The sequence below is a fragment of the Melopsittacus undulatus genome, chromosome 2 (assembly GCF_012275295.1).
Source record: "Melopsittacus undulatus isolate bMelUnd1 chromosome 2, bMelUnd1.mat.Z, whole genome shotgun sequence".
Lineage (NCBI taxonomy): Eukaryota > Metazoa > Chordata > Aves > Psittaciformes > Psittaculidae > Melopsittacus > Melopsittacus undulatus.
Genome location: NC_047528.1, coordinates 60,197,291 through 60,221,268, shown reverse-complemented (window position 1 = coordinate 60,221,268; position 23,978 = coordinate 60,197,291). Strand labels below are relative to the sequence as shown.

Genomic DNA, 23,978 nt, shown 5'->3' with positions numbered 1-23,978 from the left:
CCTCCGCTCCCCTCCTCCTCCTCCTCCTCCGCCACCACCCAGCTGCCCTCCCCCACCGCGCCGGCTGTCCGCGGGTGGCTGCCAAGTGCTGCCGGGCCGGCAGTCACCGACAGCCGCCTACTTCCACCCGCCCCTGTGTGCGTCTGCATCTGCCCCCGGCTACGGACCGACCACGGTGCTCGGGAGAGAGGGAAGCGCCAGCACCGCTCACAAGATGGCTCCCCGTGCCCGCCGGGGCAGCCCCCCGCGGGGCCAGGCTGGCGACAGCGGCTCTCCGCCATTCTCTCTCGGCCTCTCGGCTACCCCCGCTCCGCCTGTTTGTTGGCGCCCGGCGCGAAGACAAGGGGCGGCCGGAGCAGAGGCCGAGGTGCAGCCGCGCCTCGCACTCTGACCTATCCTCCACAAGCCCCGAGAGGTCCCCCGCGGGGTCGTGGCCACGAGCAACCACCGACACAGCCGGGCCCGCCGAGGTTCACGCGTGTCAGAGAGCAGCCCACCGGCCCGTCCCGCCTACAGGCCGCTCTCACGCCCATGGCGTTGAGAGAAGCAGTTCGAAATGTTAAAACACTCGATTTAACGTTTTGGACGCAACTCCCGAGCGGCCCCGAGGTTCCCAGAAGCAGCCGGGGAGGGGAGACAGGCGGTCGAGAGCGGCCACTCTCCATGGGAAGGGACACGGGGCTCCTAGCACCCGGGCGGCGCTGGGCACAGGGCTGGCTGCCCGGCTCCTGCACTAGGTGAGGGCACAAGGCCGAGCGGGAGCGACCACTCACAGAGCACCGACCCCACCAACCGCAACACACAAGATACAAACCACCCCCAGCCCACCCCTCCACACGAGGTCTATCCCTGAAGCACGCCTTCGGTCCCGCCCACCGCGCTCTTCCATTGGCTACCTGGGCAAAGCCACGCCCTTTAGACTCTCACGTGGCGGGGGAAGAGGAGTAGCAGCAGCTATTGCTGGAGGGGAGAAACTGGGAGGGATCACGTGACTTCCCACGCCTGCGGGGCGCTCTTCGGCGGCCAACCGGCGCCGGTACCGGAAGTGTGGCGGACGGTACCGGAAGCATAGTACGGAGTGCTGGGAGTGCCGCGCCCTGCTCTCAGGTTGAGTTTGCTATGAGGTAGGGGTGGCCAGGCCCGTCGGGCGGAGGGGTGTTGGGTGTGAGGGTGTTCCGGTGTCCTTGTCCGCCACTGCGTTCCTGCTTCTTTCAACGTGTGCCCTCCGCTGTCGGGCCCCGCGGGCTTGCGGGGTGCTCTGCCCTCTCCAGGCCTTTGTGCTGAGGTTGCTCTTCCTCACGCTGCTTCCCCTAGCAACGGAGTATGTGTATATGTGCACCCTGCTCTGCTTCCCCTGCGGCTGCGGTCCCGTTCCTGTAGGCTGGCGGCAGCTGTCCGCTAGCGAAAGTCTCGGTCAAGTCATCCCGGCTCTCCTCCGGGTGAAAAGGGGTCAGTGGTGGATATTCTGGCTTGCTGTTCTCCTAAACGCCTGTTCGTTTTGCAGAATGTGATACGACCGCCTTTTGTTGGGCACTCCTGCCTATTCGACTTGTGTTTTAATGGCGCACATCACCATCAATCAGTATTTGCAGCAAGTAAGCAAGTTTTGTTTTGTTTTCATCTGTGGACACTGTATGTGGATACATTTACTTTACTAAGTATGTTATTTTCTTAAAGTAGTAATCCAACCTAGAATGTGTGATGTGGTAAAGAAATATGCTCTTTAAGTCTATACTAAGTGTACCGGCTGTGTGCCAAGAATGTATTCTTGGAATTTCTGAAAAGTGTGATGATTAGTGATGTAATGGATAGTAAAGTAGTTTATCTGTAAGAACTGATGTGGGATTGTGCAGAAACAAATGCAGCTCAAAGACTGAAGAAACGGAGAGATTTAAGAAGTACAAAAGTGTGGAGACACAGTGTGTATGCATCCTGGTTTCAGTTGGGATAGGGTTAATGTTCTTCCTAGCAGCTGGTGCAGTGCTGTGTTTTGACTTTAGTCTGGGAACAATGATGGTAACAATGGTTTAGTAGTTGCTAAGCTTGGCTTACCCTGATTGAGGACTTTTCAGTCTCATGCTCCGCTGGTGAGGAGGGGCACAAGAAGCTGTGAAGAAACAAAGATAGGACACCTGACCCAAACTAGCCAAAGTGGTATTCCACACCACAGCACGTCATGACCAGTATATAAACAGGGGGGAGTTTGCTTGAAGAGACTGACTGCTGCTTGTGTCAGGCTGGTGGTGGTGTCAGCGGGTGGTGAGCCATTGTATTACTATGCTAAACCCATGTAAATTGTTTGGGGATTCTCTGGTTTGCTTGTATCCTGCAAATAAGAAAAAAAACCACAGTAGTGTTCACCCTACCTTCTCCCTGATACCCTTTTCAAAAAACAGGTGTATTGAAAGCACAGCATTGATTTGTTTAGTTTAAAACCTTTGATAATGTTCTAATGGCTATTGATGTGTATGCAAATGGTAACAAGAAGGTGGCTTCTGTAGTTATGTGCAAATATGTTGTATAGCAGTGTCTGGATTTTACTCTGTAACATGGTTATTTTCTTTGGAAGGTGCAAGAAGCCATTGACAGCAGAGATGGACAGTTTTGTGCAGAATTAGTATCATTTAAACATCCACATGTTGCGAACCCAAGGCTACAGGTGAGAATCTGGTTTTGACCTTAATTTTGTTTTCAGTTTTCCTAGCTCTGTATGGGTTTCTTTCCATTGGAGCTGAATGTCAGAAGTCTGTTTCACAGAGTAGGATCCCCTGGTAGGTTTGTTTCCCTGTTCTTCATACAAGAATAGCTTTTTGTGTTCCACTTTGAATTGTTTTCTGGGTAGATACAGTCTCAAAAGTCTTTCTGGCCAGTTCTACGTTGGTTAGTAACATGGCATAGCGGAAGTGACTATAAAGAGAAAACCAGTGAGTAACAAGAGTCTGGTGTCTGTGCTGTATGCATTTCAGATGCTTTTATTTAAGGTCAACTCAAATCAGGTTCTGGAGAGGGAATACACACTAGCAGTTCATTACACTGGATATGATTATTAATATAATTTAAGGTTCTGATAGATAATAAAGGCACATGCATAAAACTGCCATGAGAAAATATCATATGATGTTGCATTGCATGTTTTTATAGTATTTAATTGATGTATTCTTTACTTAGCTTCCGTCACCGGAGGAGAAATGTCAACAAGTCTTGGAACCACCATATGATGAAATGTTTGCAGCCCACTTAAGGTAAAGATGGACCAGGAATGTGAAGACAGCTGTGAGGCATCCAGCAGGGTGGGGAAGGATATCCTTGAGTGTACTTAGTTACTTTAAAAGGCTTACATGTGAAAACTTGATATTTATTACTCTTAAGTAATGCTAGAACTGCAAGAAGTAAAGACCACCTCTTTCCTCTCCACGTAAAGTTTGCTTTATGTGTATCTGACAGTCATTCTGTACAGCCACTGACACAGTTTTGGTTTTGATGCCTGCTGTTTCTTTTGTTCTGCATTTACTAGCTACATGAGAATTTAGAGTAGAATAAATAAGAGAAATATTTTTAAAGGTTATTTTAGTCATACAAGTGCTCTTAAGAGAGCTTTAGGACCTAAGTAATTCTGTGAGACTTTTATTCAAAATATTTCTTCATTAACATAATCTTTTGTTTCAGTAATCTTGGAATCTTTTTATCTTTGCTAATCTTGGCTATAGTTTCAGTAAGCATTAGCATGTTATGGTTCATACTGTACATATTATAGCAACAAATCCCCTTTCATCTCTTGGATCAATTTTCTACAATTCTCAAGCTTAGTTCTGTGTGCCATTTTGTTAGGAAAATTTCTAATCATATTTCTGTGTCTCTTGAATAAACTGTAAAACTCTATTCCTGTTAAGAAGCAAAAAGAAATATTTGTTTTATGTGTATATATTTTCTGATGCACTAATGCACTTTTTCTCTGACAGGTGTACTTATGCTGCTGGAAACCATGATTTCATAGAAGCATATAAATGCCAAACAGTTATCGTCCAATATCCTTTCACATGAATCTTATATATTGTTTTCAGGTTAGCTATAAGGCTTCCTGTAGGAAAGTTGTCTTTGCCTCTTTTAAAATGTAATAGAATGTGGTGTGCTTCCTGATGCATTTCCAACTATTTCAGTTCTTAAGCAAGGAAATACATATACACTCTTCTGCTTTCAACTTTCTGTAGGACTAAGAAGGAATCTGTTGTTTGGCTCTAAAATAGAAATTATTTTATCACAGAGTATAGGAGATCTTCAAATCATTAATATACCTCCTAGTTTATACTTGGTCAGAGAGGAAGATATTGATCAGAAAGCTGCTATCTTATCTCTGAGTGGCCAGTGTTTCTGCCTGCTACTGCCACACCAAGGAGCACGTGGCTGTGCCCACATTTTTCCCTAGTGTGTCTTTGCATGCTGACTCACCTGTTTGCTGCTTTTTTTGGTTTCTACCTTTTCACATAATAATATATGGTACCATTCAACTGCTTATTTTTAAATATTCATTTAATACTATTTTATATTCTCCTAAATACAATACATCTTTCCTGCGGGCATTTCAGGCCCATAAAGAAGAAAACTGGTGAGTACATCATAGAGAGCTGCTAGAAGCTAGTCTCTTCCCTAGTATAATATCATAGTAGTCAAACTAAAATTTTTGCCTATAATTTTTATTTATCCCCAGTGATACTTAATTTAGACTAATTGGTTTTGCTGCCTGTTTGAATTTTTATGTCCAAAAGCGTGAAAACTAAACATCTGAGCTGAATTTTGTAGAATAAGCCATAAGTAAATACATGAAAAATTTGCTCAAGGTGAGATGGCATTTTATTTAAGCCACATTAAAAGAGGTTTCGGAATTAATTCTTCCTCCAGTGTAGGTTTTTGGAAATGGTGAAATCTTGAAGACCTTTCCTTTCAGAAAGTGCATCCTTCCTTATTTAAAGGTAGACTTTTCTAGTCTTATGACCAACTAGCAAAAAAAAAAGTTATATTTCTCATGTCTCATTATTGTGTGATTGCACATACTAAGTATACTATGTTTTACTTTTCCAGGGCTTTACCTATTATGTATGCTGTAGCCCTCGATCTTCGAATTTTTGCTAACAGTGTAAGTAGATCTGATTAACAGCCTTATTACTTTCATCTGTTAGGAGTTTCTGTGCTGGAAATATATCAGGCTTTATTACATAGCGTAATTTTGCTCAGCAGTATTCAACTCATTGCTTAGGATTTTGTTGACACACGGAATTCATCCAGTCCTGTTGAAAAACTAGATTGCTCAGTCTGCCTACCTCCCATGCACAGCTTGAACTAGAGAGGTTCTGACGACTTGCATGTAACTCACTGTAGTTGCTTAGAGCATGTGAAGTGATTAAGTACTGTCTTTATAGAGTAGCATGGTGGCACACCTCACTATTTCCATGTGTTATCCTTGGGCTTTGATGGATATGTTTATAAGGGTGGAAATACACGGATGACTGAGGTAGTCTAATAATTCCCCGCATATGAAGAGGGAAATGTCTGCCTCTATTTCTCTTTTCCAGCTGCATGTACTGCTTCTGATGCTCATGGGAGCCCTTGCTGAGCCCATACAATGGCTGATGAACAAAAACAAACAAACAAAAAATAGCCAAACAAAAAACCCCAAGCAAACAAACCCAAACGAACCAAAACTCAGTTTTACATTAGTTTTCTCAGGCTAGTGATTTGAAGTAGCTTATGTAAGGATCTACTGAGAACTGCTAGGCCAAGGTAAGTGTCAGGGTCATAATCTTGCTTTTAGTCACTTTACCTGAAGAGGTAAAGTTAGAGGTCAAGTTACCTTATTACATTCAAAAGATGCTGATACAGAGAAGACTTCTGCAGCAAAGGTTGCAATTCTTTTTCTCTTCTTTGTGTTTCAGCTAGTGACAGTGCAAGTGTTATAATAAAACTTTTAGAAAGCACATAGTAAATAAATTTATTTCCAGCACATGCACTCTTTATTAAGCTCTGCATTAATCAGTGCATGGGTCTTTTCCATATGTTAGCAACTCATTTCTTAGTCCTGAAGCTGTAACATCTGTTTTTCATTTCTTTTGAAAGTCCCCAGGTTTTAGTGTGTTATTACTAGAAAATGTTGAATATGATTTAGAGAAAACATCTAACCTTTGGCTGTGGAGAGAAGTTTAATTATAAATTCTAAAACTCAAACTCCATAACTGGGAGGGAATAATTTTAGTTTTCTTTTGTTCAAAAGACCTTTTTTTTTATTTTTTATTTTTACCAGACTCTTTGTCTTTGAAAACTTGAGTTGATGTGTTAATGTTCAAATTCAGCTATCGGATCATCCTGACTTTAGTTTTCTGAAAGCTGCATTAAGCTTAGTGGTGCTAAAGGTAATAGGTCCTCTTGTGCATTTGGTTTGGTAAATGTTTAGGAGCCCAACTGAGTGTTGTCTTTTATTCTGTGAGCTTGACTGCCTTCTAGATTTGGTGGATAGCAGCCATGACCAATCTACTGCTATAATACTTCATGAAATGCTGTGTTAGGCAACTAAATTCTTTGCAAACCAGTGAGCCAGGATGTAGAATTACATGTTGTTTCTTGTTGTGTGATGGTAGGCAGATCAACAGCTAGTGAAGAAAGGGAAAGGCAAAGTTGGTGACATGCTGGAAAAAGCAGCAGAACTGCTGATGAGCTGTTTTCGAGTCTGTGCTAGTGACACGTAAGTGAAAGATCTTCTGTAAAACTTGCAATATTAAATTGTTAAAAGTTAATGAATTTTACATAAGATTTACCCACTTACTGAGACTATTTCTAGGTAAGGATGAGCATTTCTGAGGCTTTTTTCCTTTCATTTATAGTCTGTTCTCTCTTGACTGTTAACTGTAGCTGGAGAGACCCCCCTTCAGGTGTAACATTCCTAGCAGATGTTGCTGGGAGGGACCAATTTTGTCCTTGTTTCTCAGGAAAGATCACTAATGCTTTTGTGCCTGTTTATTTGTGAAGTTTGCTTCATTGCCATTAGATGGAAAAAAAGTGACTCTTTGGTTTCCAGTCTTGGCAATTTTAACATTTCCAAAGCATAGTAAATGGTGTTTTCCCACCTTTCTTTCACCTTGAATATTATAAGGAACTTCTATACTAGTGTATGTGTTATCTGCAGTCTGGAGTGAGAACCCTGATGCAGATGAATAATATTTTGCATGACATCTTTTTATTACATTAATAAAAAAATGTAGCAGAGCTGTTTATATTTAAGATGGAAACACATGTTCTGTTTTGACAGTGCTGGTATAGTTTAAGACGATGAGTTTGGCCTTGGCTTTTATTTTTGGACACCTCTTTTCACCCTGAAAATCTATAAAATATCTATGGAGGGAATTTATCATAAGGACAAAGTAATTATTTTCTTACGAAGTCCAGTACTAGTAGTTTTTTTCTTTTTGTATGACAGTCGAGCAGGCATTGAAGATTCCAAAAAGTGGGGCATGTTGTTTCTTGTGAATCAGCTGTTTAAAATCTATTTTAAGGTAAGGTTCAGGTTTGGTAAACTGTGGTTTGTATTTCTTATTTGAAGTCAAACCCACTCTTTTTTTGTATGATAATATCTGTCTATCTACACTCTCTGAGTAAAATATAATTATTTTTTTTAACAGATCAACAAGCTCCATTTGTGTAAGCCCTTAATTAGAGCAATTGACAGCTCAAATCTGAAGGATGAATATAGTATGGCACAGAGGGTTACATACAGATACTATGTTGGACGCAAAGCCATGTTTGACAGTGACTTTAAGCAAGGTACCATGTTCCCGTAAGATAGATTTACTTGCGGCTTGGTGTGAAATCTGGCTGATGCTGTGTATGTGTGTGTGGGACTCCAAATGTGTGTAGAAGGTGCAGTTGTGTTTTCACTGATTAAATGAAAATTCGTGGTGAAAGATCCAAGGTCCAGAGGCTGAGTCAGATCCGAGATAAAATTATATGACTTCTAATTGTAGTATATGCCCGGTCTCAAAATAATTATGTCAGTGTCTCTGTTGTACTATGCATTATAAGAATACATATAGTATGTGCATAATAAAATGCGTAAACATCCAAAAGAATAGGTTTGTAATAGATTTCACCGAGGCTTTGCAACTTTCTTGTCCTCTTCAAGTTGTAGTATACCTTGTAGGAAACCTTTAGCAGTCTGTACTGTAGAATTTGTTTCTCATCATTGGAAGATGTAGAAACCACATTTCTGAGACTTTCTGAAGGAGGGCTTGCTTTTCTGGTAACACATTGTATTTTGTGTGAATCCTCAATATTTCTTTCAGCATTTTTCTTAATGTATTTTGATTAGTATGATTCTTTTTTTTTATATATAATTTAAAATATAATGTGCTCAAGAGATGGATGTTGAGCGCAGAACTTGGGTTACAGTTTTAACCAGTTCTGATGTTAACTTGCATTACTGGTACTTTTATTTGTGTCTGCAGCTGAAGAATATCTGTCATTTGCCTTTGAGCACTGCCACCGCTCAAGCCAGAAGAACAAAAGAATGATTTTGATCTACCTGCTGCCAGTAAAAATGTTGTTGGTGAGTAGATGTGACTCTTCTAAATACTTGGGGGGGGGGGGGGGGGGCAGATAACCAAACTCATGCTCAGTGTTGTTCTTGGTTTTCCATTATTGGAATTCAGAGGCTATCTGTGCCTGACCCCTGTAAGAGCCAGCATATACACTCTTGTTGCTTAAGGGAAAAAAAAAATGTTGAATTGTCATTTATAGCAACACAGGAAAGGAGAAATGGAAAAACAAGCAAACAGAAGTCCCATCCTCCTTCCTGCTTACCTTCCTCCCAGCCCTCCTAAAGATGCAACCTAAAGTTACTCCTTTAATAAAGATAACTTTTGAGTTCTTTGGAGAAGCACTTGACAGTGTAACTTAGGTCATGTTACAGGGTACCTGCCTGCTGATCAGGTGCCCAGGTAGGCCAGGGAATGAGTGGATTCATTAGTACAAATCTGTCTCCTTCTTTAACCTGGTAAAAGGAAGCAGGATGTACAAATAAATGGCTGAAGACTGTTGAGGAGGGTTTGCCACTGGAGAGAAAGGATTCCTGTCTTTGAGTTTTCTATTTGCACCTTGTACATTTTCCCATTTGAGGCATGTCGGAAGGAACGTGAAGTACAGCGTTCAGACGAACAAATTAGTGAAGGCTGGTTACTATTTGGTCATTTCATCTTTGTATTAAAAGAATGAAGCACATCTCTGCTTCTTCTTCCTGTCCTGTTGTGTGCTGTGCTAGCATTCGTGTATCCCTGAGTTAGTGGGATTATGCTAACAATTAATTTGGTGTAACTGAGTGCATAAGAACTAGATTGTAGAGGTTCCTGCCCCTTTTACCAAAGTTACCCATGGAGAATGCTACTATCACCTCCTGAAAGATGCCATCTTCTACCTTCAAGCTGTTTGTGACCATCCTTCCTTTTTCACTTAATGCTCTCTTTCCAGTCCTTTGCAGTGTCAAGCTGTTAAAGGGAAAGTGTAGTCGGTATGATAATGGGCTTCTGGTTTTCATTTTTTATTTATTGACTTTCTTACTGGTTGTTTTCAGATCAGTGGTAGGGTTGATAAAGAAAAACAAAGTCTTCCTAAAAACTTTGTCCCAGTGCTGACTGGGTGCCATGAATTACTGTGGCTTTTCTGGAGCAGTTCTAGTGTACAAGAGGCAGTAAAGAAACTAGATCAAGGTCCAGTTTTACAGCTGCTTTGTTTGGTTTTTTGTTAGTTTTTTTTTAATCAGGCTGAACAGTAACACTCACTTTAAAATATCGTGGATGGGTGTTTTTTATTCCTAGCAGCTCTTGATAAACATGCAGCTGAGTTCTGCTCTCAGCTAATCCTCCAATGAAGAAAGGAGTTTCCAACAGCATAGTATGATGGTAACTAAAAGTCTGACCACGTTGGTGTGCAATCTGATCTCTGCTGTGCAGGGGAAGAAAAAACAAAGTTTCTGTTTGGTAGTGGAGTGGTTAAATATTACCTGATCTAGCAATGTGTACTATTTTTGTTTCTTTAAATTTAAGCTTTCTATCTCTTGTCTGTGTGTGTGTGTGTGTTTTGAGAGGGCATTTTTATTTTCACATGGAGGCATAGTGAAGGAAAAATCTGGTACAGACTGAGCTACCACTTGACAGTGCAGCAGCACTGCTTGTATTATTAGCAATGCTTGGGATTCTCATGGTTCTTCTGTTGGCAGATTAGATCATACAGCCATGACATAAAATTTGGTTCTGCCTAGGCATCGTGTCACAGGATCTTGATTTTATAAGTTTAATAACTGTTCCTCAACATTAAGAAATATGAAGACTCCCTAAACCATGATAAATGGGTAGCTATAGTGAGTTGAACTATAAGGGGTTTGGTGAGGGCAAGGGGGTTGTCTTACACAGACTTTTATTCACCTCATAGTCTGTAGAAGAAAAAAGTGGCTAAACATTTGTCTTTTTCTTTAAAATTTGTTTTCATAGCTTACTAGATTACATTTAAAATGCATTTGACTTCACCCTGGAAAATTTGGAAACTGTTTTATTTTTCAGGGCCATATGCCAACAGTTCAGCTCCTAAAAAAGTATGACCTTCTGCAGTTTACTGAAGTAAGAAAGGCTGTAAGGTATGATGATTGTTTTGTTGCATTGTGTGTTAGTTAAAAAGTATTAAGTAAGAGGTATTTATTTATTTGGGATGATCGAGGAGGGTGGAAAAGGATATTCCTACCAAGTCACATGAGTTCTGTTCTCATTTGGGAGACACCTTCTCATGTTTTCCTTTCTTCATCCTTGTAGTGAAGGCAATCTTCTCCTACTGAATGAAGCTCTGACAAAGCATGAGACCTTCTTTATTCGATGTGGAATATTTCTTATCCTTGAGAAGCTGAAAATCATCACATACAGAAATCTCTTTAAGAAAGTGTAAGTGTAACAGAACCTAGTTTTTCTTTTATTTTTTCTTTTTTTTTCCAAAAGCAGGTTTCATATGGTTTCACCTAGGACTCAGACAGAAATATATATGCAGCTTAGTTCTCTCTGACAGAGCTGAATTCCTGTTAAAATTAATTTATTGTAGAAAGGCCATTTTTCTAAAACCAGAATTTTTAAGTGATTGTTTCTCAATAACAGACTTTTTTCCTGTTGTTTCTTTCAGATATTTACTACTCAAAACCCATCAGCTGTCTCTAGATGCCTTTCTTTGTGCCCTGAAATTCATGCAAGTAGATGATGTTGATATTGATGAAGTCCAGTGCATTTTAGCTAACCTTATATATATGGTAAGTGCTGACCACTTGTTATCTCCTCCTTCCAGATTTCAGACAGTAAAAAATACTAGGTAGAGAGTGAAAGTTTAGTACAAAAAAGTTATCAGTAATCCGAGGTTTTCTTGTGTAAAAAAAACAAACAAACAAACTCGCCCACCCAAAAAAAACCCACAAATTTGATTCACTTATGCCCAAAGTTAAATGTTTTCATTTGCCCTGAGGCTTCTTCTAGTTCCTGCCTCTTTTGCAGGAATCTGTTAAAATTAAAGTTGAATTTTACATTACAAATTCAGTACTGTCATTTCTATGCATGCATAAATACTGATTTAAAAATAAAAAAAAAAGTAACTGGGACCAAAGGGGTTTGTTCTTCATTTGAAGTAGAAGACTCTTGACATTCTAGCATTATTAAAAATTAAAGGCAGATATCATTGAGTTTGCTTCACATTTTGTCTTTAAAAGGATATCAACTACTCATGAACAGGTAAAGACTTGAAACCTAGAGATTTCTAGTAAATCTGAAGTTTTGGAGCAGCATTACTGTGTCAGCAAGAAAATGAACCACTTCTCTTTCTGAAACAGATTATTTGGTGTGGTTGAGGAGTAACAGAGGGTGGGATTAGGTCACTGGAAGACTTCTTTCAGAGTTATAACACTGTGTCTGAAAAGGAAGTACTATATCGTCACATATGCACTATGTGATGAATTAAAATCCTCATTTTAAAGTAGGAAATGTAAATTTAGGAACTCTTCTGTAGAGCTCTTTACAAGGAAATGTAAGTACACCAGTAGGGGGCCCTGGGAACAGGTTCTCAATCTGACAGCACTGTTAGTGTGCAAACACAGTTATGGTTGTGATAAATCAGATTCTTACAGATACCAAGTGCAGTAGTTCAGTGGTAATTCAGTATACACACATAGCTTGACATAATTTGAAGACAGTGGAGGTTGTAGGCATTGTGCTACCAGCATTGTGTTACCAGTACTAATGCTGTCTTTTTCTTGTGCCAGGGTCACATTAAAGGCTACATATCTCATCAGCATCAAAAGCTTGTGGTCAGCAAGCAGAACCCATTTCCTCCGCTGTCAACAGTGTGTTGAGTATTGCATCGTACCCATGCAAGTACTTTTCAGATACTTGGCTTGTCCAGTTGGACTGCTCCTAATCACACTGAGAACACTGCAAATGACCTGGTTCCTGTCCAGGACTGGAATACCAGGAAATCTTTGTGGCTCCTTTCCCAGAATGACCAAGACTGCCAGTGTTACAAAGTGCATTGGAGTGAAATGCTAGCTTTTTATTAGTAGTTTCTGCAGGCTTTCTGATAATTCAAAGTATTTAATGAGTAAATAAAGCAAAACATTCCAAATTCCTTCCAAACTCTTAAAAGCTTTTATAAAGAACTTTGTGTTCCTATTTCTGCATTTATTGTTCAGAGAGAAGTATCATCTTTTTTGACTTGTGTTAATCCGTTCTTTAGAATGGAAATTTTACTTTTTTCTTGGTTTCCCTTTTTTTTTTTTTTAGGCCTCTTCAGTAATCTTGCTGGTATGAAGTACCCTCTTCAAGCTTTCTCTAAACACTAGAGATGTGCTTGACACCAAAAGCTTTGCTGTGTCAGTAATACTTACGGGTTCAAGTAAATGTGGGATTTTTTTTGTCTGTTATGTGCCCACAGATGGGTTTGTTGGTTGTTTTTATTTAAATTCTGGTAATATTTAGTTTTTGTTATGATGAACAAAAGTTTGTCTAAGTAACTTATCCATATGTTTGTTTATTCTGCTTCTGGGGTCAACATTACCACTGGATCCATTATCTGAAGTGTTACTGTTTTGAAGGGTTTGTTTGCGGGTGGTACAATGTAACCATAGTTATGGGATTATAGTTTTGGGTCTTTTTATATTATTTTTATAGGAATTAAAACAGTTTTGGTGGGTTTTTTTGGGTTTTTTGTTGGTTTTTTTTTTTTCAATTCTATAACAGTTGGGCTTTATTTTACCCACTAACTGACAAGGACTTGATTCATAAGGGAAAGCCCAGGTACCATATAAGAGGGGAAGCATATTTTTAGTGTGATGATAGTGTCAAGTCCTACATTAACATAGGCATTTAAAGGCTTGGAGTTCCTCTGGTCCTCATAAATTTTACTTGTATAGATGCTGACATTGAATTTGCTGACTCAGACCTCAGGGTAACAGGAGACTCACTTACTTCTAGCAACATTTAAATCTCAGAAAAACATCAATGCTTTTAGAGTTTTAAGATTAACAATTCTAGGAAACTTGAGTCAGTTTTTAATAAAATAACTAGTTTTACTGCATTATGACTTTCACAGTTCTGTGTGTCAGCTGAAGGAGAAAAGACGGACGGGCTTTTTGGTGTGAATTGGAGTTACATAACATCATTGCAACTTCCATGTGCTGCAAATCGTGATAGAGAATCAAATGGGTGTACTGCCTCCATCCAAGTGTTTTCTTGCAGTGATTGGAGGGGGTTTGGTGCTGGAGGGTTGGTTGTGTTTGTGTCTTAGTTCATTTTTTGTTTAAACCATACCATATATCTTGCAGTGTTAGTGAATAGAAATGTTTCCCAGTCAGTGTCTTCAAGTGGCCAAGATCCCAGGATACCAGTCAGAAACCAAGTGTCCTTATACTTGGTAGCCAAAAAGCTTCCTCCAGCCAGTTGTTTGTCTACAGCCTCCTGAAGGTGTCCACAGAACTGCCTGTTTGTGAGGCTTATGTTGAGTCTTTGTTTGCAGTCCTCAGCAGGGAGATATGAAACCTGTAACTTATCACCATGAAGTTCATCACCTTCCATTCTCCAGCCACTGACTGTACCAGGCAGCTTTGGAATTAAAATGTGTTCTGCAAAGTCTCTTTCAGGGGTGCATACAGGCAGCTGGTGGTTGTTGCACTCAACATGCTCTTGGAGTTGCAGTAATGCAATATCATTCTCACCAGTGTCTTCATCGTAGCGGATGTGTATGTGTGTCTCATGAACTTGCATTATCTTCTCAGTTCCACTTGTTCCATTAGACCCTGTGAAGCAATGACATTTCACTGCACTCAGGAATAATTTATGAGATCTGAAGACTGCATGCAATTTGACCAAGAAATACATGCAGTAGAGAAACTAAAGGTGCTCTTCCTTGAAACCACTGCAGTAAACTAGGGATGATACCCTTATAGCTTTTTAATGCTGTGTAGAATCATGCATAATTTCAGCAGAAAGGATAGAATCCCAATAAGAGAAGTAAGTTTTGGCATGAAATAAAAGCCACCTCTAAATCCCTCTCATTTGTCTTATCCCTAGGTGCTGAGTTCTGAATTGCATTCAAGAGGCAGTTGCCTCTCTGCTTGATTTACAGGGGCATATGGAGCATCTGTAGTTCTAGCTCAAGATACTTTACTCAGATGCTTAAAGGAAACAAATCTACTGTCATCCCATTTAATATTTTTATACAGCAGAAATTTTAGTAAGCTTTTTTTAAATTGAGCTTGTCAATACTAAAATGTGCTGCAACAGGAGAAAATGTGTTGGATCACCTACCAGTGCCAACCCTGACTTCGAAATGCCCGTGCAAAAGAGCACACTCTGCTGTAGTCAACACAAAGTTACTTTTTAGCAGCACTCCTCCACAGAAACCCTTCCCTTCGGAGTTCAGCAGCAGGACCTAAGAAAATGCAAGTGGACAATAGATAGCACTGTTCATGTGAGGCTGAGTGTTGGGATTCATGAATTGCTAGAAATACCTGCCAGGGAAACTGCTCATTGCTTTTCTTCCTTGTTCCACGTATCATATTATCACTGTCTTGAAGTCTGCCACATGCACATTCATCTAGAAATTAATTTAAAAAGAAAATCAACACCTCAAGCTGTATCATTGTGAGACAACTAATGTCTGCCTTACTTGCTAAAATAGAGACAGGTTTAAGTTTCCTACTGTGTTTTTAGTAGATCTAGTTTATAAGGGGATGAGATTGCATGAGATACCTAGTATGAGCTTGCAAAAATTAAGAAGGCTACTGGTTCAAGCTAATGAATGTTGCAGCAGATGTTGCCCACCATCAAGTGCCTGATCAGAATCAATTGAGCTTTAGACTGTTCTTTAGCATTACTGTTTACCAGGTAGAAAACCTGGTACAGTGAGTGATATATAGGTTAATGCAAGTCCTCTCTGTGGACCCATGTTTAAATGTTCAGATCAAAGATTGCTTCATTTACCACTGTTCTGGCATTTGGGTGGTGGTCCCTACATTCCTCCTTCTTCTGTGCAGCTTGGAAGGTAATATGCTCACTGCTTCAGTCTCAAAGCAGGTTGATCACATCTGGATACCTTATGGAAGTCTGCCCGCCACAGCACTGAGCATATGCCTCCTGTACTTCTGTGCTCACACATACCTAATGCAATACACTGTTTTTTGTCCTTCCCAAGCTCATAGCCGTCGGCACAGGAACAATGGTAGGAATTACTTCCTGGGTAGCAGAAGTGGTGACATCCTTCCTTTGCTTGGTGATGACATTCATTTTTAGCTAAACAGAACAAGTTAGGAAAAAGCATTTGGAACTGTTCAGCTGGAGTATTCTTGCATAGCTTGAGTCATCTTTACTTGGCATTCTTTTTTTACTTGCTTTATGTGGAGGTGGGTAGGGACTCTGCTTTGGCAGTATTTCACACCACATTGTTCGAGCAGAAATTGGAGACAGTTGAGCCTGCAGCGTCCGCAGTCTCTTTGCAAACTGTGCTCACCCAGCACCTTCTTGCACCAGACTGTCTGTGCCTCTGAGTTTTGGGGGCTGTTAGCTAAGGGTCAAATAAGGCCCTCTGTGTGAACCCATGGAAGGATGCCATGGGTTTTCTTTCAGCTCTCTTAAACAAAACACTAAGCATTTGCAACAGAGAGAACTGTTGTGCACGTTAGAAAGGCAGGTATTGCTTGAGGAAGAAGGCTTAAGCTTTCTGCTTTGCAGCAAAATCAAATGCTTAGCTCTTATTCTCACACTTGTGCTAAGAAACTTAGCAGCTGCCAAAGACAAGAAAAAAAGAAAGGGGGTATTACTTGTCATTGTAACATGCTCGGTCAACTTTCCATAGCTGAGCAAACGCTTCTGCACAAAGCAACAGGAGGAACAGCCATTTAACCGTGGATCTAGCTCACAGGTGGAGTAGTGACAAACCTCACTTAAGGTAGCTCCTGCTGAGCAGATCCAGTTCTCAGCACTGGTCCAAGCTGTGTCATCTGTGCTCCCTCAGAAGCTGGTCACAGTCACACCCTTATACAGAAAATGACCCTGCCTTACCCCAGCCAGGGCGTTTTCCACCCCAGGGGATCTCTGAGCCAGCAGAACTACTGATGTAAGGGCTGGAAGGTAGAACCTGGCAGATGTGAAAATGTAGGATCTGGCCCAGGGTGTTTTACATGCCAGAAAGCATCCGTTTTGCTTTACGCCTTTTACACTTCCACTGAAAACAGTTCTGGAGTCCCTCTGTCCTAAGCAATTGCGTTGTGGGTATGTGTGGCCTTGGAGTCAACAGGGGTGGCTTCCCAGGCACTCTGGAACTACAACCCTGCTTCTTCAGGCCACATACTGCCTGGACCTTGGCAGGAGAAGCAGCAGGGAAGTGCAGGTGGCAGTGGCAGGGTTGCCTTTGAAACCCGCCTTTGGAACCCGCCTTTGGACTCCAGGGCAGGGAGGCTCATGGGGAAGAGGCAGCCTGCAAAACCTTGGGATGCCATAACATTTTAGTGGGCAGGCAGCACACATCACCCCTGCTCTGCCAAGAGCAGTGGGCTTTAACCTAAAATCTGATAACTGGCCCTAATGAAAGAGCTGTGTATGTTTCCCAGGGACCCCTTATGACAGGAGGAGATAGAGCTTCTCAGCAGGGGGGTGATGCCTTACCGAAAGCACAGTTCTCTCCCTCGTAGCCCTCTGCACAGGTGCAGGTGTACCCACGGATGCTGTCCTCACACACACCATTGTGCTGGCAGGGGCTCGATGAGCACCTCCTGCCGCCTGGAGCAACACCACAGGAGAGGGATGAGTTACCACCACACTGTAGACCTTTTACAGGTTTGTTTCTTGTCTTGTCAGCTGCCAATGGACGATGTAATGCCAGCATCCAGAGTTTGCAGGCAGCCCAGTAGTTTTTAATGCCTCTTTATCTCACTCAGGTTTAAGTGCTAGGTTTGTATTAGGGAGGTTTTGCTGATAGAGCTCTGCTGCTCTATTGTATCCACAAAGAAGACTTTCTCAGGTCCCAGGTTGTTTCAGAGCAGCCACAAGTTCAGGAAGTAGCCTATTTACTGTGACAGCATCTACTCATTTTCAACTGTTATTCACTTTGCAGTCTTTTTTCTCGTTTACTACTTTTTAAATCCATTCACATCAAAACCTTTCCTCCTGCTTTACTACAGACATGACAAATAGTGACTGACTGGATGTTCCTTGTAGAATAAACTGCTAAAAACGCTCTGAATACCAGCATTGGACTGAATGTTCATAGTGTGACAGTGCTATGAAGGAGAGAAATCAAGAGACTGTCTTACCATAGTAGGCATCCCAAAACATTTGCTGGGGGGGGGGAAAGAAAATAAATTAGTTTTTAGTTCAAAAATAGTGTAATCTTCCATAAATATTTTGATAAACCAAAAAGATTATATGAGAGAACTTATACTGTGGTTTAACACAGCTGTACAGCTACAAATTCTGCCCTGCCAGCAAAATTTGAATAAGATAGGAGGAGTTAGCATCCTGCTTATTGTATTGGTTTAAGAAGCTATAAAAGAAAAGAAACTTCATAGGCAAGAGGGGAACAGCTGAATCCTTCAGCAATACAGCTTTCTGGAAAAGCTGGCTGGCCATTGTCTCTTTAGTGTGTGGCAGCCTGGAAAGTGACCCCATTCATCCTGTCCCATCCTGTCCCATCCTGTCCCATCCCATCCGCTTGGCCCCCAGCAGGTGCTGCTGGAGGCAGAGGGGTCAGCAGAGAGCAGAGCTGTGGGTTACCAGCACCATGTGTCCTGCTTTTCCGTGGGTACTGCAACCAGCTTTGCTGCTTCTTTCCCCAAAGGGACACCTCTCTCCACTCCCTGTACCTCCCCCCAATCATCCTTCCCCAGAGCACAGGGACCACCCATAGGCATGCCTATGGCTGTCACCTCTGCTTTCCCTGCAAACACAGTCTCTGGCCAGGCTCCTGTTAAAAAGCGCAGCATCCACCTCTGTTTGTCAGGAGGGGCTCTTGTATTGGGGGATTTGCATTTGCAGACCAAGTGAACCCCTATCTATATGTCCCACTATTCACTGGTGCCTTGTTTCCCTCCATGCCAACACCTCCTTGCCCCTCCTGGTCCTTAAGGGATGCTAAAGCTGTATTTCTGTGCATGGGCAGGATGAGACAACAGACATAGATTTTTCAACGTAAGGTCCAGGGCACATAATTTTTTAGGAGGGGACTTGAAAAACATCAGAGCTAACCTTTGCATTTCGATTTTAACCATTGAAGACACATGCTTTATACCTGCTGAGGTTCAAAGATCTCTCATGGAAATAAACCCAAACAAATGAAGCAGGCAGTGGAGCTGTATTTGATAGTAAAGGACCAAGGAAGTAATTTTTATTATACAGACAGAAAAACGAAGTACTTACAAGCATTTCATCATTTTCAAACACTTCTCTTGCTTCTTCATGTGTACATCTCTCTTCAAGGCATTCCCTTTCCAAGTTGCCTTGGAGGATCTCCTCCAGATGTAGGGAACTAGCACGCCTCTGTCTCTTGATAACAGTGTTTGCATCAACAGCTGATATAAACACTGGAACATTGTATGACAAAATGCTGATGTAAATACTTAGATTAATTTCCTTGTATACTTTTACCTTTCTTTTAAGAGTTAGGGTTTCAGCCTTATTAAACTCACATTTTGAAAAAACCTTGCTTTCTTAGCCCAAACTCACCTGGGGATCTGTCACGTTTTACTTTTGGGGAGTGTTGGACTTGCACCCAAGCTGGGTGAGTTTGCAGCCCTCCCAACACCTTTTCTTCCTGCACCAGACACACATAGCAGTATTGCTGTGGCACGGTGAGGGAAAGGGGGAAAGTATTACCATAAAGGCAGAGGCTGTTTTGTATGACTGGATGGGCTTTCAGACTCACCAGTGGAAGTGAGAATTATTTGTATTACTTAATGATGATGGATTCAAACCAGTGCCTTTCAGTCTTAGTTCTTGGGTTTTGTTTTTTTGTTTTTTTTTTTTTGTTTTTTTTTTTTTTTTTTTTTTTTTTTTTTTGCTGAGAAGCAAAACCATTACATTGAGTTCTCAATCAAATCTGTCTTAAGGACAATAACTAAAAGCTACCCCTCAGCAGTCCTTGAAGTTAAGAGCTTTATCATATGCCACCCTTTACATGGAAGACACAATAAACTTTTTTATTTGATTAAAGAGGAGAGATCAAAGACATTAAAGTTATCAGACCTTAAAGCTCCTCTTTGCAATGATGCCCACAACAAAATCTCCCTGGCAGCCAGACAGCTGCAGCCATGCTGGACCCTATTGCCTTTGACACTAAACAGCATGTGGCTGTGTGTGTCAGCAAATGTTTGTTAGTTCTGGGCTTGGAGAGTAAATGCATTGGGGCAGGACTGTTTGGTTTTTGGTTTTGTTTTGTTTGTGTTTTATACAGTGTTTGGGGGCCCAGTGCTGCTGGGCACAAAGGTTGAAATGATCAATATTAGAAGTGGAAAAAGTGACAGCAATAACAAAATTATTCTGAAAGTATGTACAGATGCTTTTGAAGGGTACCTGATGAGCAACAGGCTTGCATATGAGATTAAGAAATCAAAAAGGAAAAGCTCCATGATGGTGTTTTACATTTTAAAGCCTTATCTGATACCCCAGCACATATTTCTGCCATGCAGTGGTTCTGGTGTATCCAGCATAACTGGCAGAGCACTTCTGCTGCTGCCAGGGATGTTTTGACTGTCTTAAGCTGTCACCATCTTTTTCCTCCTTGCCTATCTCCTCCTTATTTTTGTCAAACCATGGAGGATTAATACAGAAACATAAATTTCTTCAAGCTATAACAAGCATACATCTCAGCCTCTTTTACTGGACTCTTACTTGTATTTCAGCAGCAACTAGAAATACAGCACAAAATTCTCTTTAATATCTGGGACACTCTTTAAAAGTGGGAAGAAAAGACAAAATACTAGCCTTGTGTAAATTATGTTACTTCAAAATCATATTGCCTCAGTAACCTACTGCCATTTTTACTTAGCTATATGAAATAAACAGAATAAATGTAAGGAAAATAAGGAACAGACAGTTTTCAGTGGTGTCAGCCTGCGCTACAAAGTAAACATGATACAAGGTACACAATTACTGGTGTTTTTAGAGCAGCAGTAGCACAAATCAGAATTAAAACCACAATAAAACAAAGGCCATACCTGTCTGCTCTGTCTGAAGGAAAAGGGCAGAGAGAAGGAACAATATTGTCCAAGAGCACCTTGCCATTGTTACCCTCTGAGCCTAATGGCTGCCTGCCTGCATTCCTGCAGGTCTGGGGGAAATGGCTACATGAGAGATGTTGAAGTTTAAAGTCCAGCTGCTCATGAGAAAACAAAACCTCTCAGGGCAAAGCCTGGCTGCAAGGTCAGTGCATGGGAAAACATGGAAAAACAAACCAAAACCAAACCTCAAACTCATAGTACACCGGCTGAAGGTGGAGCAGGTTTGACAGCTCTGTGGAGAGCTGCTCCAAGAGTTGGGTATTCCACCCACCTTCAATCTATCACTTACTGTAACACAAAACAGCAAGAGATCAACAGTTAAGAATGTACTTTGTACCATATCAGGGTACAAGCTGGATCAGTTTGATGGTTTGGATCTTTATATACTGTCCCCAGAAAACCAAGGCTGAGGTGCACCAGTCAAATCCCATCAGCTTTTGGAGCAACCAAGCAACCAAGGGATTTCTGCCGCAGAGATGTATCTGAACAGATACTGCATTTTTCTTTTTTGCTGTTACGTTTGTACTGCTCAGCTGTGAAGGAAAGCATGGGAAACTCTTCCTGACTTCAGGATCCTGGCCACATATGGACACACAGAGTCTGTGATAGGAGGTGTAAGTACAGAGAGGATCAGAGCCTTACACACATCAGCCAGGGCCAGCCTTCTGCCTGGCCAAGAATGAGAGGAAGGAGTAACCCATTGGCATACATCTGGTTTTGGCTGGGATACAGTTACTTTTCTTCCTAGTATCTGATACAGTGTTTTGCCTTCAGTCTGAGAACAATGTTGGTAGCACACTGGTGTTTTAGTTGTTGTTAAGTAGTGCTTGCCTTTAGTCAAGGACTTTTCAGTCTCTCATGCTCTGTGGTGAAGAGGGGCACAGAAAGCTGGGAGGAAGCAGAGACAGGACACCTGACCCAAACTAGCCAAAGGGATATTCCATACCACAGCACGTCATGCCCAGTATTGAAACCAGAGGTAGTTACCCAGAAGAGATCAATTGCTGCTCAGGTTGGGCTGGGTATCAGTCGGTAAGAAATTGTACTGTCCACCACTCTTCTTTATTGTTTTTTTGTTTGTTTGTTTTGTTTTATACCTCTCTTGTTATTTCCATTATATTATATTATACCTAATTTTAGTTATTAAACTGTTCATATCTCAACCCACGGTTTTTACCTTTTTCCTGATTGTCTTCCCCATCCCACTGGAAAGTGAATAGCTAAGTGGTACTTAATTGCCAGCTGGTGTTAAACCACAACAGCGTGCAATGGCAATGGTAATGCAGGGGGGTTTTTGGCTCCCAGCACAGGAAGGCTCCTGGAAAGAGCAGGAAACCATTTCTACAGTCAAAGCACCAACCAGTGAGAGAAAAAGTGGTGTTTTTTTCAATCCAAGTTAGAAACATAGAGACTATTCTGTGTTTTCATATCATACATTCCCAGCTATTATTTGAGTCTGTAGTTCTTTTAACAAAGTATAATTGATCTGAGCATTCACTAGTAAATCCCCAAATAAACCTTCTTTTTCCATCAATTGCAGCTTTTGAAACCAGCTTCAGTGATTGTTGATGAGGGTGAGAGAAGCAGACTGCATGCCTTGCCAAGGCCAGTCTCTTACTAACCCATGGCTGATGTTACAGCTCATATCATGGACCCTAATGCCTTCAGCAAATAGATAACTTCCTCATTAAAACTTCATTGTGGGAGGGTTTTCCTGCACAGTCTCCACAGGGATGTTCCAGAACTTTACTCCAAGTTAAAACCCTCCTAATATGAAGCTTGATTTTATTCACAGCCAGTTCATAGCTGTGCATATTTATTTTCCCTCTCTGATATTTCTGCAGAACTAATAAATAGAGCCCTCTGTCCTTTTTGGTTAACTGAGTGTCATGCTTTCTTTAGTAAATGAGTTCTCCATGCTCTCCTCAGTCCCCTGAAGCCACCAAACCCCATTGTACCTGTCCCAGACAGGCATTTCTTGGCTCAGGAAAAGTGGGGCTGTTGCCAGTGGTCACATCTGATTGCTGCTGGGGAGGCTCAGCCAGCACCTCGTGTGCCCTGGTGCTGCAGCAGAGGCTCAGTTTACCCTCTTCACTTTGCACAGTGGCTGCATTGCTTTTTCATACTCCTTTGGCTGTCCATCCCCATGGGATCACCTGCCAGTGAGGCTGTTGCTGTAGTCCCTCTGTGGCCTGTGCGTATTCACGTTTCCCTTCCTGTGATAACAAATACCACCGCTGTCCTTATGCAGTAACACAAGTCAGGCTCCCTTCGGCATGAAGAATTAGTCACCACTTGATGTCAGCACAGGACTTCACTGAAACTCGCATAAAAATGCAGACCTGCAGATTTATTTATTTATTTATTTTCACAAACCTATCTCAATCAAGGACCTCTTGTAGGAATAAGATAATTGTTCAGATGAGGTCAATATTAACAACACAGAGCTTCAGGAGCTGTATTCTCACCAGGTCTTAGTTTACAAGGTCATTGTTTCCTTACTGTGTGTTTTTTTGTTTTAAATTCTATTCCTTGATTGAGCAGCTGTGTCCTTGGGAGAAGGCCACAGTGCACTCAGTATGCTATGGCACTGACTTTGCATTTTCTGTATGTATACCAGTGCGACAGGCTTTACATTTTGATTTTGGTATTACTACAGAAAATCGCACAAAGAGAGGGCTCTAAAAAGGGGCAGTCCTTTCCTCACATCTTTCTTTATGAAGAGTTAATGGGGTTTCTTTTTCCATCTCTTTAACTACCATAGTGTACACATGGAGATGTGTTTCATTAAGGAATCCTGCACCCTGTTTCCTGTAGGCTGGTTTAAGGATTGCCTCCTGCTTGAAGGGTAACTAACTCCTTCCAGCACAAAGCCTGCATGTGGTGTCAAGTACAGAGTAACTGAGTTAGTTGGTCCTATATTAAATGGTTCCCATGGAAGTCTCCCCACCTCAGCAGTGTGGCAAGACAGGGGAAGCAGGTTTGCAGACCAGCTGCCTGGGCAGTGATGGGGACGTGCTGGGGACATGCCAATGTCACCCACCTCATGCTGTGGACACTGGCTGGCCATCAGCCCTGCTGCAGCACAGGTGACTGAGGGCAGCTGTCCTGAGTAACTCCTGTCACATGCTATTTGGAAACACACCCCTCAGCTAAC

General features: G+C 41.7%; 2 protein-coding genes across 2 annotated transcripts; one reads left to right on the top strand and one right to left on the bottom strand.

The window, feature by feature from the left end:
• The first annotated feature begins 939 nt into the window (after positions 1–939).
• On the top strand, positions 940–13,628 carry PCID2 (PCI domain containing 2). The gene is made up of 15 exons (XM_005145925.3): positions 940–1,124; positions 1,505–1,595; positions 2,570–2,659; positions 3,169–3,242; positions 3,960–4,025; positions 4,562–4,603; positions 5,077–5,131; positions 6,627–6,730; positions 7,463–7,538; positions 7,665–7,806; positions 8,487–8,587; positions 10,593–10,666; positions 10,839–10,964; positions 11,197–11,320; positions 12,320–13,628. Exons 2-15 carry the CDS (start codon positions 1,560–1,562, stop codon positions 12,407–12,409), a joined length of 1,200 nt encoding a protein of 399 aa, XP_005145982.1. The 5' UTR covers positions 940–1,124; positions 1,505–1,559; the 3' UTR covers positions 12,410–13,628.
• A 190-nt stretch (positions 13,629–13,818) lies between these two features.
• Positions 13,819–20,864, bottom strand: PROZ (protein Z, vitamin K dependent plasma glycoprotein). The gene is made up of 8 exons (XM_005145949.3): positions 20,759–20,864; positions 18,963–19,126; positions 17,861–17,885; positions 17,214–17,327; positions 15,711–15,842; positions 15,062–15,147; positions 14,859–14,982; positions 13,819–14,347 (listed from the first exon to the last, which is right to left on the bottom strand). The coding sequence occupies exons 1-8, from the start codon at positions 20,823–20,825 to the stop codon at positions 13,836–13,838; spliced, it is 1,224 nt and encodes a 407-aa protein (XP_005146006.1). The 5' UTR covers positions 20,826–20,864; the 3' UTR covers positions 13,819–13,835.
• Positions 20,865–23,978: the final 3,114 nt, after the last annotated feature.

Bases quoted from the DNA above. Each gene is read 5' to 3' on its own strand.
- PCID2 (XM_005145925.3), top strand. From the start codon at position 1,560: ATGGCGCACATCACCATCAATCAGTATTTGCAGCAA. The intron at 4,026-4,561 runs ATATCCTTTCAC...TAAATACAATAC, and splicing joins TGCCAAACAGTTATCGTCCA to ATCTTTCCTGCGGGCATTTC. The intron at 7,807-8,486 runs GTACCATGTTCC...TTGTGTCTGCAG, and splicing joins TGACAGTGACTTTAAGCAAG to CTGAAGAATATCTGTCATTT.
- PROZ (XM_005145949.3), bottom strand. From the start codon at position 20,825: ATGGCAAGGTGCTCTTGGACAATATTGTTCCTTCTCTCTGCCCTTTTC. The intron at 19,127-20,758 runs GTATGGCCTTTG...ACAATGTTCCAG, and splicing joins CCTTCAGACAGAGCAGACAG to TGTTTATATCAGCTGTTGAT. The intron at 17,328-17,860 runs GTAAGACAGTCT...GTGTTGCTCCAG, and splicing joins GTTTTGGGATGCCTACTATG to GCGGCAGGAGGTGCTCATCG.